The sequence below is a fragment of the Camelus ferus genome, chromosome 3 (assembly GCF_009834535.1).
Source record: "Camelus ferus isolate YT-003-E chromosome 3, BCGSAC_Cfer_1.0, whole genome shotgun sequence".
In the NCBI taxonomy this organism is placed as follows: Eukaryota; Metazoa; Chordata; class Mammalia; order Artiodactyla; family Camelidae; genus Camelus; species Camelus ferus.
Genome location: NC_045698.1, coordinates 7,792,854 through 7,808,899, shown reverse-complemented (window position 1 = coordinate 7,808,899; position 16,046 = coordinate 7,792,854). Strand labels below are relative to the sequence as shown.

At 40.6% G+C, this 16,046-nt stretch overlaps 1 protein-coding gene and 1 non-coding gene across 4 annotated transcripts in view; both read left to right on the top strand.

The window, feature by feature from the left end:
* CTNND2 (catenin delta 2) overlaps positions 1–16,046 on the top strand; it is an 886,845-nt gene that overhangs the window by 835,914 nt on the left and 34,885 nt on the right. For all 3 annotated transcript variants that reach the window (XM_032470087.1, XM_032470083.1, XM_032470094.1), the window contains exon 18: positions 9,063–9,147. In XM_032470087.1, coding sequence (XP_032325978.1) covers positions 9,063–9,147 — 85 coding nt within the window. The remainder of the gene's footprint in view (positions 1–9,062; positions 9,148–16,046) is intronic.
* Positions 753–878, top strand: LOC116662863. The gene has a single exon (XR_004318953.1). It is a non-coding gene; the product is annotated as a small nucleolar RNA SNORA77 (small nucleolar RNA).

Genomic DNA, 16,046 nt, shown 5'->3' with positions numbered 1-16,046 from the left:
ACTCTGCCCACCAAGGCTGTCATTCAGATTTGATGGAAAGAGAAAGAGTTTTAAAGCCAAAAGCCAAAAGCCAAAAGAATTCAGCACTACTAAACTGGCTTTATAAGAAATGTCAACAGGACATCTCTAAGTGGAAAAGAAAAGACCACAGCTAGAAATATGAACATTACCGAAGGAAAAATCTCACTGATAAAGGCAAATATACAGTAACTGTAGAGATAAACTACTTATAAAGCTAGTAAGAAGGTTAAAAAACAAAGATAGTAAAATCATAATAAGTAGTTAAGGGATACACAAAACAAAAAAGATATAAAATGCGAAGTCAAAAATACTAAATGTGAAGGAGGGAGATAAGGATAGTGGAGTAGGAAGACACTGAACTCACCTCCACCCATAAACACATTAAAACATCTACATGTGGAACAGCTCTCACTGAAAACAACCTGGAGACAGGCAGAAAGGCTTTTACAACCAACTCTGTAGAGAAAGATACACACAGAGTCTGATAGGAAGGGAGGAGATGTGATCGGGTCAGGAACTGTCCCCTTAGCAAGGGACATAGAAGAGGAGAGAGATATCACAGCCTCAGGGATCCTCTCTGGGGAATGATGGGTTTGAGCCACATATGGGGCACTCCAGGCCTGGGATCTGACACTGGGAAGACAAGTCCCCTTCCCTGGTTCGAACACTAGTGGGACTTACAGGAGGGCTGTAAGAAATTGAGACTTTGCTTGTTAAGAGCATGTGTACTCGCAGACTCACTCTGCACCTGGCCACAGTCCTGGGCAGGTAATTTTTCTGTCTACCGCAAGAATGTTCCAGGGCACTGTGACTACTTTGACCTTTCAAGGGCAATGCAACAACCCTGATACATGGGGTAAAAAAAATTGTTTGAATTTAAAAGTGGGAAAAAAAGAAAAACAGCACATGCACAAACTTGCTTACTCCTGGGAACAGCTAGTGGAAACAGCTTGAAAACTGGGGCTCTTACTGGTTTCCCAAGGCCACCACAGCCCACACTGGGAACCTGTGCCAGCCCCTCTTGCTCCAGTGCTGCTCTCCACTAGAGTGAAGGTGCCGTTGCCAAGAAGAGTACACACACTTAGAATGGAGCCAGCTCAGACCTGACCCTGCCTGTGAACAGAGCAAAGGCAGCCATTAACAGCATAAACACAGAGGCAACAGATTGAAGACTATCTGGGGCTCTGACCAGCTCACTGGAACTGTCACAGATTGTACCCCAGCCCATACTGGCCACCTGCTCCAGTCCCTCTTGCTCCAGCACTGCTCTCCACTAGGGTAGAGGCCACCATTGCCAAAGAGAGTGGGCACACTCAGAGGGAATGGAACTTTTGGGCCTGGGCCCAGCCCCTGATAGGGTGGAAACCACCACTGAGCACAGGAGAAGCCCTGGTTCACACATGGCTCTGGCTCTGATTCTTCCATCTCCAGCCATACCTCCCAACAAGGTGGTAGCTGCCAGCACACCCCAGGGGAAGAAGTGATCCATGCTCACTTCAGATACAGCTCTCCCACCAAATCCACTGAATACATGCAGATTACATAGGGATGCTCCCATCCAAGACCAGGAAAGGTAACTGTTTAATCTAATCTCATAGAGACAGAGAAAGCTAAACAAAATGAAGACAGAAGAATATGTTTCAAGTGAAAGCACAAGAAAAGACCCTTAAAATACCCTAATGAAAAAGAGATAAATAATTTACCACATAAAGAGTTCAAAGCAATAGTAATAAGAATGCTAACTGAACATGGGAAGAGAATAGATGAACACAGCAAGAAATTTAACAAGGAACTAGAAAATATAAAAAATAACCAGTCAGATGTGAGGAAAATAATAACTGAAATGAAAAATATACTGGAAGGAAATAACAGTAGACTAGATGATACAGAAGAATGCTTAAGTGATCTGGAAGATAGAAAAATGGAAATCACCCAATCAGAACAGCAAAAAGAAAAACAAAATTTTTAAATGAGGATAGTTTTAAGTGACCTGTGAGACAACATCAAGCATACTAACATTTGCATTGCAGGGGTCCCAGAAGGAGGAGAGAGATAAAGGGGTAGAAAATGTATTTGAAGAAACTATGGCTGAAAACTTCCCAAAACTGATGAAGGAAACAAATCCAAATACAGGAATCACAGAGAGTCCCAAACAAGATAAACCCAAAGGGACCCACACCAAGGCATATCATAGTCAAAGTGGTTAAAGTTAAAGAGAGAATTCTAAAAGCAGCAATAGAAAAAGAGTCACATACGAGGGAACTCCCATAAGGCTATCAACTGATTTTTCTGCAGAAACCTTGCAGGCCAGAAGGAAGGTAGCATGATGTATTTAAAGTACTGAAAGGAAAAAACCTACAACAGAGGATACTCTGCACAGCACAGTTATCATTTAGACAGAAGGAGAGATAAAGAACTTCTCAGACAAGCAAAAGCTAAAAGAGTTCATCAGTACTAAACCTATAATAAAAGAAATGATAAAGGGTCTTCTCTAAGTGGAAAAGAAGTTGGAATCTATAGGAAAAGGAAAATCTGACTAGGAAAGGCAAATACATAGAAAGGACTGAGGATCAACTACTTAAATAAGCCAGTACAAAGATTAAAAGACAAAAATTTTGAAATCAACTGTAACTACAATGAACATTTAAGGAACAGTCATGAAAATGTAAAATATAACATCAAAAACATCAAACATGGGTGAAGGGAGTAAAAAATGTAAATCATTTAGAATGTGTTTGAGCTTAAGTGAATATCAATTTAAAACAAGTAGATATAGTTATAGGTCAACATATATGAACCACATGGTAACCACTCACCAAAAACCCACAATAAATACACAAAAACTAGACAGAAAGGAATACAAACATAGTACTGAAGAATATCATTAAACCACAAGAGAAGTGACTACAAGAAGAGTAAAAGAACACAGAAGACCTATGAAAACAACCAGTAAACAAGTAACAATTGGCAATAAGTACATACCTAACAATAATCACTTTACATGTCAATAGACTAATTGTTCCAATCAAAAGATACAGAGTGGCTGATAGGATTAAAGAAAAAAAATCTTCTATATGCTGCCTACAAAAACCTCACATTAGAGGTAACAGCACACAGAGACAAAGTGAGAGGATAGAAAAGATATTCCTTGCAAATGGAAATGAAAGGAAAGCTGGGATAGCAATACTTATATCAGACAAAGTAGACTTTAAAACAATGTCTGTAACAAAAGACAAAGGAGGGCATTATATAATGATAAAGGGATCAATACAAGAAGAGGATATAACATTCATTAACATATATGCACCCAATAAAGGAGCACCTAATTATATAAAGTAAGTATTACTAGACTTAAAGGGAGAAATAGACAATAATACAATAATAGTAGGGGACTTGAACACCTCATTTACATCAATGGACAGATCATCCAGACAGAAAATCAGTAAGAAAAGAGTGGCCTTAAGTGACACATTAGACCAGTTGGACTTAATAGATATCTACAGGACATTCAATCCCAAAAAAGCAGAATAAATGTTCTTTTCAAGTGCACATAGATTACATGCTAGGCTACAAAATACATCTCAACATATTTAAAAGGATAGAAATTGTATCAAGTATCTTTTCCAACCACAACACTATGAAACTAGAAATTAACTGCAGAAAGAAAAATGGGGAAAACAAACACGTGGAGACTAAATAACATGCTGCTAAAAAGCCAAACAGTCAAGAAAGAAATCAAAAAAGGAACCAGAAAATATCCCAAGACAAATGAACTTAAAAACTTAAAAGCACAACTTCCAAAATCTATGGGATGCAGCAGAAGCAGTTCTAAGAGGGAGGTTTATAGTGATACAAGCTTACCTCAAGAAATAAGAATAATATCAAATAAATAATCTAACCTACCATGTAAAGGAATTAGGAAAAGAATAATGAACAAAGCCCAAAGTCAGCAGAAGGAGGGAAATAATAAAGATCAGAGCAGAAATAAATAAAATAAAAACAAGAAAAGATTAATGAAACCAAGAGCTGTTTTTTTGAAAAGATAAATAAAATGACAAGCCTTTAACTAGGCCCATTAAGAAAGAGAAAGTGGCCAAATAAATGAAATAAGAAATGAAAGAGGGAAAAGTACCACCAATGACATCAGGATACAGAAAATCATAAGAGAATACTAACAAACAGTATACGCCAACAAATTGGAAAACCTAGATGAAATGCATAAATTCCTGGAAACATACAGTCTTCTGAAACTGAATCAGTATGAAATAGATCATCTGAACAGGCCAATCACTAGTAGTGAAACTGAATCAATAATCAGAAAATTCCCAGCAAACAACAGTCCAGGACTGTTTCACAGTGGAATTCTACCAAATATATGAAGAAGAGCTGATACTTATCCTTCTCAAATTATTCCAAAACATGAAAAAGATGGAACACTCCCAGATTCATTCTGTGAGCTACTCTTACCCTGATACCAAAACCAGAAAAGATACCAAAAAAAAAAAAAAAGAAAGAGAGAGAGAGAGAGAAAGAAAGAAAGAAAATTACTGGCCAGTATATCTAATGAATTTAGATGCAGAAATCCTCAACAAAATATAAGCAAACCAAATTCAACAATATATAGAAAGAATCATACACCACAGTCAGGTGGGATTTATCGCAGGAATGCAAGAACGATTCAACAAATTAATCAACGTGATACACCATGTTAACAAAATGAAGTATAAAAAGCATACAATCGCCTCAATAGACACAGAAAAAGCATTCAAAAAAATTCAACATCCATTTATGATAAAACCGTTCATCAAAGTGGGTATATACCCACAGGTAATATGATACTCAATGGTGAAAAGCTGAAAATTTTTCCTCTAAAATCAGGAACAAAACAAAGATGCCCACTCTTACCACTTCTATCCAACATAGTATTGGAAGCCTTAGCCACAGCACTCAACAAGAAAAAGAAATAGAAAGCATTCAGATTGGAAGGGAAGATGTAAATGGTCACTACTTGCAGATGACATAATACTATATGTAGAAAACCCTAAAAGCCCCACCCCAAAACTGTTAGAAGTAATAAAGATTAATATACCAGGTCTGCTGCTTTTCTATACACTAATAATGAAATATCAGAAATCAAGAAAATAATCCCATTTAAAGTCACATCAACACGTATAAAACACCTAGGAATAAACTTAACCAAGGAGGTGAAAGACCTGTGCTCTGAAATTTATAAAACTGATGGAGGAAACTGAAGATAATACAAGGAAATGGAAAGATATCTTGTGTTCATGGATTGGAAGAATTCATACAAAGCAATCTACAGATTTAATGCAATCCCTAAGAAAATACCCACAATGTTTTTAACAGAACTAGAACAAATAATACTTAAATTTATGTGGAGCTACAAAAAGATCCCCAAAGCCCAAGCTATCTTGAGAATAAAGGACAAAGCTGGAGGTATTACACACCCTGTCATCAGGCTATACTACAAAGTTACAGTAATCAAAACAGTATGGTACTGACGCAAAAAGACACATAGATCAATGGAACAGAATAGAGAGACTAAAAATAAACCCACGCACGTATGGGCAATTGATCTACGACAAGAGAGGCAAGAATATATAATGGGGGAAAGACAGCCTCTTCCATAAATGGTGTTAGGAAAACTAACTGGACAGCTATGTGCTAAAGACTCAAAATGGACTACTTTTTCATGCCATATACAAAACTAAGCTCAAAATTCATTAAAGATCTAAATACAAGACCAGAAACCTAAAACTACTAGCAGAAAACACAGGCAGAACACTCTTTGTTTGTAAGTTGTAGCAATATTTAGGGGTTGTATCTTCTCAAGCAAAGGAAACTAAAGCAAAAATAAACAAATGGGACCTAATTAAACCTAAAAGCCTTTACACAGCAAAGGAAACTACAGACAAAATGAAAAGGCAACCTACTGAATGGAAGAAAATATTTGTAAATGATATGACCAATAAGGGATTTATATCCAAAATATATAAACAGCTCATACAACTCAATATCAAAAAAAAAAACCAAAAAAAACTCAACCCAATTAAAAACTAGGCATAGGACCTGAATAGGCATTTTTCCAAAGAAGCCATACAGATGGCCAACAGACACGTGAAAAGATGCTCAACATCATTAATCATCAGGAAAATGCAAATCAAAACCACAGTGAGATATCACCTCACACCTGTCAGAATGGCTATTATCAAGAGGACAAGAAATAACAAGTGTCATCAAGGATATGGGGAAAAAAGGAGCCTTCATGCACTGTTGGTGCAGTCACTATGGAAAACAGTATGGAGGTTCCTCAAAAAATTAAAAGTAGAACTACCATACAACCCAGTAATTCCAGTTCTGGATATTTTTCAAAGAAAGCAAAAACACTAATTAGAAAAGATGTATGCACTTCAGTGTTCATTGCAGCATTATTTACAGTAGGAAATATATGGAAACACCCTAAGTTCTCATCAATAGATGAATGGATAATGAGGATGTGGTATATATATATAACAGAATATTATTTGCCCATAAAAAATAATAAAAAACCCTGCCATTTGCAACAGTATGGATGGATGTAGAAGATATGCTAAGTGAAATGTCAGAGATAGACAGATACCATATGATTTCACTTAGATGCAGAATCTAAAAAACAAAACAGAAGAACAAACATAAAAAACCAGAAAGAGACTCATAGATACAGGGAACAAAAAGGATGTTGCCAGAGGAGAGATGGATGTGGGGATGAGCTAAATAGGTGAGGGAGGTTAAGAGATAGAAAAGTCCAGTTGCAAAATAAACTAATCATAGGGTTGAAATGTACAGCATGTGCAATAGAGTCAATAATATTGTAATAATTGTATAGTGACAGACGGAACTAGAGTTATTGTTGTGATCATGTTATAATATATACAAATATCAGATCAGCAGGAACTCACGTAGTGCTGTAGCTCAATTATAATTCAATTTTTAAAAAGGATAAAGTTTGCCTCTATCTGTATCCATGAAATGACCTAAAATTCTCTGTCTCTAAGTCAAAAGAATTTAATATTACATTTCGACCATGATACCAGCATAAATGTGAAATCATGTAGCAACCGACATTTTAGTAAAAGAGAATTTGTATGTTACTTGAATATAGCTTGTCTCTCAGAGAAAAAAGTTTTTGAAATTTACAAGAATGCTTAATTTTTTTCTTGTAAAAGTATGTGATACAACTAACAGGTTTTCAAACACAGCCCAAATTGAATTCCAAGTCAGCAATAATAATACTGACTGTTACTGTTTCCAGTAAGTAAATGGATGAAGAAACCTTAAATGTAGTTGATCTACATTGCAAATGTGAAGACCCAGGAAATTAGCAGTCATTTCATTGACTATGTAGTAGCATCCCATAATTTCATTACAAAATTCATGTTCTCACATATCCATTTACTCTGGATCTCAAATCCAATGTCAGCCTGATCCCAGCTAACCATCTGCTCACTTTCCATTTCAAAGACCATTTTATGTCAAAAGCATTTTTGACCTCAGTTCCGATATTTTGTTCAAGGAATCTATGAGTCACTGCACCGTGGGTCAGTTTCAGAGGTGGACTTCACATTGGAGTCCTCATGAATGGTTATGTCCTGCCCCGAGTCACCACATAGACCAGGAGTCAGCAAACTGCAACCCACAGGCCAGATTCCACCCATTCTTGGAAATAACGTTGGAATGGAAAACACAGCCACCCATCCATTTATGTATTATTTATGACTCCTCCAGTCCTGCAATGGCAGAGTTGAGTAGCTGTGACCAAGGCCATATGGCCCACAAACCCAAGAGTATTTATTATCTGACCCTTTATAGAAAAAGTGTGCCAGCCCTTGAGATAGGCCAAAGTCACCAGCAGGCCCTGGAGTTGTGCAGTTGGAACCAGCCCATTGAAACAAAGGCTTTGTAGATAGTTAATATTTCCCCTCACCACGAGTCAAAATGACTTCCAAAAATTTGATCGAATTAAACTGGCACAGATTTATTGACCTGGTGTCTGTTTTGTGATGCAGCTTGGCACTAACCAACTAAAAGATACTTACTTATAGTTTCATGGGGATTTCAAAGCCATGCCTAGGAAAAAAAAAAAAAAGATAAACACTAGTCCAAAGGTTTATGTGACTCTTTAGTTTGTCACTATGTCCCAGAGTACAGAACTTTAATTGTTTGAAGGGTTTTATTTATAGATGCTCGTCAATGAGCATTCCTCTGTGTGAATGTGAGAGGCATGTGTGCGGTGTGTGTGCACATCAGCCTTCCCCGCCATCTCTTGTGCTTGGGCATGGAGAGCAGCTCCCTGCAATGCCTCAGGCCCCTGGAGCCAACACTGCACACATTCCCGTGCTTCATTTGAGGATGTGAACAGCTTAAATAAACAACACTGCCATCAAAACCCCCAAATCTGGCCCTTCCTGGTCATTGGTTGTTTTTCTCTTCTTTCTGTTCTGTTTTGTAGTCAAACACTAAATCTGCATTCTGACTCAGTGCCATGCTCTTGGGTTTGCACTTTGAAAATTCTTTGCCAAATTGTAATGCATTCCTGTCTCTCACCCTCGTGGGGCTGGGGGTGGGGAGTGTGAGAATGAGGCTGGAGACTGGTTACAACCATCCCCTGCTCTGTCCAGGCTGGACAAAGGAAAAGAGCCAGAAAAGCCAAGAGGCTTTTATTTGTTTTATACTGGCTGTTTCCTGACAAGTCAGGGTCAATTTGAAGCCCAGCTGTCCCACTCACCATCTTGCGTGTCCTGTCTTTTTTTTAATTTTATTTTGTTTTATTTTACTAATTTTTTTTTTGAAGTGTAGTCTATTTACCATGTTAGTTTCAGGTGTACAGCAAAGCAATTCAAGTTACGCACATACATATGTGTGTGTGTGTGTGTGTATGTATATATATATATATATATACACACATGTTTTCAGATTATTTTCCATTATAGCTCATTACAGGAAATTGAATACAGTTCCCTGTCCTGTCTTGTCTTTATCAGACACTCTCCAAAGGTGGTCAAGGCCGCATCTCAGGTCCTAAACAGCATGTGGCAGTACCGAGATCTGAGGAGTCTCTACAAAAAGGTAAGGTTTGCTCTACCTTCTTGGTTTGTGAGTGACATACAGGCTCTGAGCCCAAAGATCCAGCATTTGGTCCCAACAAGTTGTGTCATAGATATGAAAGGCACTCACCCAATAGTCTGAGTAATTGAAACCCAACTGAAATAAAAGAACAAATGAAGAAGCAGAAGAAAAGGGTCACTAAGCACCCCGTGTATATAAGCTCAGATCCATGAACTTTCCAGATTGGACAGACCTGTAATCACAGTCTCACCCCACAGAAAATCAGCCTGTCCTTCTGAGCTCTGTTGTATAACAGACTGGAAATTAATGAGCAGAGGGATTTTGCACACACGAGAAAAGCATCAACAAGAGTCAATAAATAATTGAAGTAATTGTGGACATGAGACGCAAAATAAATATAAAAAGCAGCTCAGGAGGTCGAGAGATATTACAGCCCAGAAGCACTGGGAGATACCCGACGGCCTGACCTGTGTCCCCAGCCCGAGACCCTGACTTAGTTACCGCCCAGGGTGAAGGGCCGATGCCCCTAATGACGCCGTGGATCACAGCAAGAGGCCAGGCATTGGTCCAGTAGACTCTCCCGAGGCAGGGAGGAATTTACATCATATGTTTCAAAGGAGACTTCATCCCCAAAATGATTTAAAAGTAAAACCTTAAGAGAAAAAGGTCACATCTAGAAATTTTAATTTTACACTTCATTTCTAAATGCTGCTAAAAAGGATGTGTAACTTTTCTTTCTTGGATGGGAGGGGAGAGTTCTTTAATATTGTCTCTCAGAGGTTGTCCTTTTGTTGTTCCCAGATCAGCAACTGTGAGTCGTTTACACAACGGGTGATCCCAGGAGAGATCTAAGATAACATCTAGGGGCAGAGAACATCACTGGTGGGCAGAGAGAACAGCTTAGGCACCACTCTCCGTAGGGATTCAGAAGGCCCCTCAGAAAGGGCTTCCATCAACAACCGCCCAGAGCACCTCCTTGCAGCCCCTGGCTGCCTGCTCGGAGGAGCGGGAGCTAAAGTCATTCCGCCTTCATCTCCAGCCAACCAGTCTTGGGATGGGGAGGTGGGGCCACAGCAGGAGGCTCACATCCGAGGGGGTGAGATCCACCTTGCCAGAGGGAAAAATTGTCTTTTTCTAAGCCAGTGGGAAACAGTAAATATTCCACTACGTTATAGTCTGTTTCTCAATTTCCCCAAGCCTCCCTGTTTCCCTTAAGCATTCATTACTTTGCACTTTAGCTTATAAAGTTCAGCCCACGTATTTCCCTTTTGAGATTTTCCTATTCCTAGGGGGAAGTATGTGTAAGCTGAAAAACTGCAAAACTAAGGGTTAGAGGAGTACTGTGGATGGGTGAGATCCTTTCCTAAGTATATCTTGCAGGTTAAAATAAGCCCTTGATCTAAGACGGTTTGAATTCCAATCTGTTTTGCTTGAAGTGCCTATCTCAGCATCCCTACTTAGTCCCTCCTTGGACTCCTCCAGGAGCCAAATGAATTCTCTCCCAGGACGGGCTCCTTCAGCTAAACAGGCAGCCAGACATGACGAACATGCTATAAATTAGAAAGGAGCTGTTCGTTCTGAATCAGCGGCTCCAGAAGCCCGATGAAATATTACGGCCTCAAATAAATGCCACTTTCCCTCGGACGCGGAGCATTCCTTTGCTGAAATACGCCTTCTCGTACGTCTGTGCTTTGAAGGGAAACTGCTTTGAGAGACTTTACGAGTTATTTGTTGAATAGTAGTTTTCCATCTTCATTTTTTTTTCTGTGTTGATAGTGGTGTACAGAAAGTGTAATTGTCTATTTCCATGAAAAAAAAAGAATGTGTTGACAGAAATTTAACGGAGCTAAAAACTCAAGAGCTAACAAGGATTTAAAATGTGTTTCATGTGAGGAGATTCAAGAAAGACGGGCTGGAGAAACTAAGGGCAATGTTTTTAGTTGACCCCTGATTTTAAAAAATTGAGGAAGAGCTGTTCTGAGTAATTTCCAAATTATGCAGTTATGAAATGAAATGAGGACCTTTATGCTCAGTATAAGTGCTGCTAATAGCAAAGCTCAAAATTCACAAAAGCCTTTCTTTTTGAAAAGTCTTCTGGTGGGAAAACCAAATTCATTCATCCTTATGAATTGCTTCCCATCAGTGGGGCAATAGATTTCTATCTTTTAATTATCCATGCTTCAAATCTGTGTATTGAACATCTAGAAAAAGAAGGGTTTCAAAGAAAACATGAGACATGGAGCAGCTACTGTGGATAAAAATGAAATATGGACCAGTTATTAGCAACTACCTGAGGTTCAGAGTCAAATACGACAGATTTACTGGATAAATTAAGAGAAGGAAAATTATAGAGCAAAATCTTGAAGAATCTACAGAGTTTGCATGAATTAGGAGGTGAGAGGAAAGGGCATTATAAATAAGAGGAAAAACAAAAGCTAGAGAGATGGAAATTGAAATAAAAATGTCGTCTCTATCTATGGGACAGAATTAGAGGTCCATCTGTCACTGGCTTATTTCCTCCTAGGACCCAAGCGCAGAGGCAAGAATCACATTTCATCAATTCGACTACTTTATTATACTTAGAGAGAGATGCACTTAATACACCAGAATATTCTTCTGGCTGGGTGTGTGGACCAAATAACAAAATTATGTTGGATTCCTGATGCATTTTGAGCCAAAACACGTTTGTGTTATCCAAACCTTCAACTTCAGTAAGGCCTGGCTTCTGATTTTTCTCCCCTAAGGGAAAATAAACAATTGCAGAAGAATGTTATCACACGCAGGCTAAATAATGCATCACTTTTTTTTTTAACCAATCTTTAAGTTTAAATAACCACAAAGAGAACTTTAAAGTTTCTTTATCATCTGTATTTTTGCAGAGGATGTTTTCTTTAAAGGAAAAGAAGATGAGCCTTGGGAACAAACTTGATAAAGGGATAAAAGAAAGTGGGAGACAACAATTCTTGACTTTTTTGAACCTTGGTACTTTATAAAAATGAGGTCACGGACACAATGGAGTGATGATGTTTGACTATGGTAGGGACTGTCGGGACAACTGGTTTTGGAAGACAGGAGACAAGTTTGTTGGGGGGATGCAGAATTATAAGATTACAGAAATCATTGCTCACAAACACTTATATAATACCTGAGTCATACGTTCATCTCCAAGAGAGAGTTATTTTGGTTGGGACACCGGCTAAACCACTCTAACAGGGAGACTCAAAACTACGGAGGCTCAAGCTAAACCAGTATCTCTTTCCCTCGTGGAACCGTACCTGGTTAGGCTTGTGGTCCAGGGTCAGCAGGTGACCCTGGGGCACGTCTTGTTGCTCTGCCTTGTGCTACAGTGTTGTCCTTGCCTGTGTGGACAAAGCTCCCTGGCTCTTCCTCTGTCACACTAGCCCAGAAGAAGAGAGAGAGGAAAAGTGAGGGCAAGGGATGTTTTTTGAAGCGAGTGATGCAAAAGTTACCAAAGTCCTGTTCCCCTTCCCAGGACCAAGAACTCAGGCATATGCCACACTCAGCTACCCAGCTGCGAGGGAGGATAGGAAAAGTGGGTAGCCACGATCCCTGCTAAAACGTGTGACAAGAGGAAGGAAGTTGTCTTACTGAAAGAAGAAAGGTGATACCAGCTCCGGTAGTCATTTCCTTCGGTTCAAATATCTTAACTGTCATTGCAGTCACTCCCTCATGGGGCACATCATTGCACTGTAGGGTGGCTGTGACTTGTCAGACCTTCTTACTTACATTAAACAAAGAGCTCCTTATCTGCAACTTCGGCCCTCCAGCCCCATTCTGAGATGTCTAATTTCTCTTCTCTGTGACAGCCTTGCTGTTTTCGAAGTCAGCTAGTATGTCTCCACAAGGTCATCCCTCCTCAGCTGTGGGCATAGCAACATTTATTATTATTATAACTCAAGCTCAGTTGTAATATTAACATTTCCACCACCTTCACCATTGCTGTCATATTTTTCCACATGCGTGCAAATTTGTCAACCTCTCTCCAGTAATATAGCACCCCAAAATGAATATAGTCTTCCAAGTTTATTTGAAGGAGAAGAAGGAGGGTGAGGCTGAACGTCCCTGGGCCTGGGCACTCAACTTAAATCATGGAGCATGGGAGCAGATGAGTGCCTGCGTCGCTCATCATCCTATTTGGTGACGCACAAAGAGCATCTGACTTAGACTCAAGCGGCCAGAGGGTGAAGGCACAGCCCTGCCACTTACCAGCAGCATGACCTTGGACAAGTCACTTGAGCCTCTCTGCCGCTGGGTGTAGCAGTTGACTTTGGCAGCCCTGGGGCCCAGTCCTTGGAGGGACAGGGGCAGATCTTTGATTCCCCAGGCCTCACAGGCAGAGCTCAGAGATCCGCCGGGGTCGTTTTGTGTCCAGATGTCTGAACCAGATGAGCAGGTTCCTGACATAGAGTCTCCAGAAAAGCGAGTCACCTCCTCAGTGGTCTGCAGTGGGTCTTCATGATGCCTTCCTTCTGCTCTGTGTAGCAGAGTCTGCAACTTTCCTCAGCCCTTGCATCAGAGAACTTCCACATCTTCTCATGGAGACTGCGGGCATCTCTCCATCAGTCCCACCCCACCCCTTGGTTTCCTCACCAGTGAGGTCAACGCCGTACACCTGCCTCACTGGGTTGCTCTTGATCTCGAATGGGTCATCAGTCATCCAAGAGCTTTGTCAACCGGAGACTCATATACCAATGGGAGTTACTGCTGTTAATTCTAGAGCAGTTTTCATGCTGTTTGGCTACAAGTGCTCCTTGCCACCCTGTCCACAGGCAGCGGGACATCTGGATCCTAAGTTTCCACTTTGTTATCATTATCATCGTTGTCCACCTCCACCTACATTTTCACAGTTCCCTTTCTTCTTGGTTTCTCCACCCTGTCATCTTCCAGCTGCTTGATACCTAATCTAGTGCCCCCTTCCCCCAGTCTTTCTGCTAAGCATCTGTGCCTGTCAGCACCATCAGCAATGTGTACAGAGCCCTGGAGAGAACACTTTTGCAGGGCAGGTTTTGGGTAAACCAAACTACGAACATAGGGCTTTGTAGGAAGGCCGTTAGTGACAATGAAAGCCGTCATGGTTTTAGAAGTGGTCTGAATGCTTTTATTCCATTTTGGTGCAGAATTTGTGTATGTGATAGGTCGAGGATGCAGAAGACATGCTCACTGGGTTGAGGATCATGGAGAAGTCTAGCGATGGAATAAGAAGATGTAGGCTATGGCTTAGTAAATACGTCATGTTCCTCCAATAAGAAGCCTGTTGTGTATCATGTATGTTTATAATCTGAAAATGTTGTGGTAAGACAGCATCTCTCACAAAATTAGTCTTCTCCTGGTTCCCATGACATCACCATCCCCTGGGTCACCTCAGGGTCTCTGGTTGCTCCTTCTCTATCCTTTGTGGGCTGGTCTTCCTGTTCGCTCCCTAAATGTTGCTGTCCCACAAGGTCCCGTGTCCAGATCTTTCTCATCTCACACACCGCCTCTTCCGGGGTGTCTGTAACTCTTCCCTGGGTGCAGTTACCAGCCACACGTGGTGGTCGCCCGAATCTCTCTCTCTAGCCCCAACCTCTCTTCATTATCTAGCCACTAGTTAGGTAACCAACTCAGATGCCCATAGCACCTCACGTGGGCCCACTTTTCCTGGATTTGGCTCCTCCTCCTGCACTCTCTGATCAGTGACCAGCACAGCCCTCTGCCTGTCACCCAAGCCAGTCCCCAGGGACCACCCCTGGCTCTTTCCTCTCCTTCATATTATCGGCATCCAACTCACCAGAAAACCCCAGACTCCTGCCTCCCTCCACTTCTTTCCATGGTCACGGCCTTGAGCAGCTGCCTCCATCTTCTGGATTTTGCCACAGACCCTAACTGGGCCCTGTACCTGCGGGCTTCCTCCTCTCCTGTCCTTTTGCCAAAGGGCAGCCAGGGTGAGCTTTCTAAAAAGCAAATCTGATTAAATGATTCCTTGGAGCTACACCTCTCAATGACTCGTGTTGCCCTCCAGAAGGAACCCAAACGTCTTAGCACAGCCCATGAGACCTTTCAGAAGCAGCCTCAGCCTTGCTGTTTCATCCGTCTCTGCCTGCACTCAGCCACCATCTGTACCTAACTTCTGTATTCCCTGCTTGCCTTTCTTCCCTCCCTCCCTCCCTTCCACCCCTTGAAGCCTTTCCACACATCCGTACTCCACCACCACCCCACCCTCCACCCACCTGCCTCCCTGAACATTTTATTAATATCACCTCCCCTGAAATTCTCCTTTCTGACCTCCTTCCCAGGTCTGAATCAAGGTCATTCCTTATGAATTAGAAATAATTGTAGGGCAGTTTGGTTTAGATGAGTAAAAATTTCAAATTCGAATTTTCAAAGAATGGCTTTTAAGTATCATAAATAGCTTGAACCAACAGCTAAACTTTTTGCAGCATAGTGGTGCTGTAATATTTAATAACTAGATAAGATTATTTTTACTCATATAGAAAACTTTTTCTTTTTTGGTTCAGATATTAACTGGGAGAAGATTTGTATAACAGACTTACATTCCATGTCACTTCTCCCTAGAGATTGCAATGAGACTTGCCTCCAACTCTAGCACAATGAATAAGGACTTCTAATGAACAGGATTCTGAGTGAGGGGAAACCGTAAGTGTATATTGTGCAAAATGAACAAATGCTCCCCGAAAGAGACTGGGTGATGACGTGCAAGAAAGAGAAATGAAGTCAATGAAATCAGTTAAATAAAGCATATCTGTATCTCTGGCAAAAATAATGGAGATGGTTTAACATTTTTAAAAATTACAGTTCGTAGTTCCTTTGATTTCTCTGCTTGGCAAACTTCTAAATTCCCCTCGTGGCTACCAGTTTCTATGAGGGCTTTCAATGCAGCT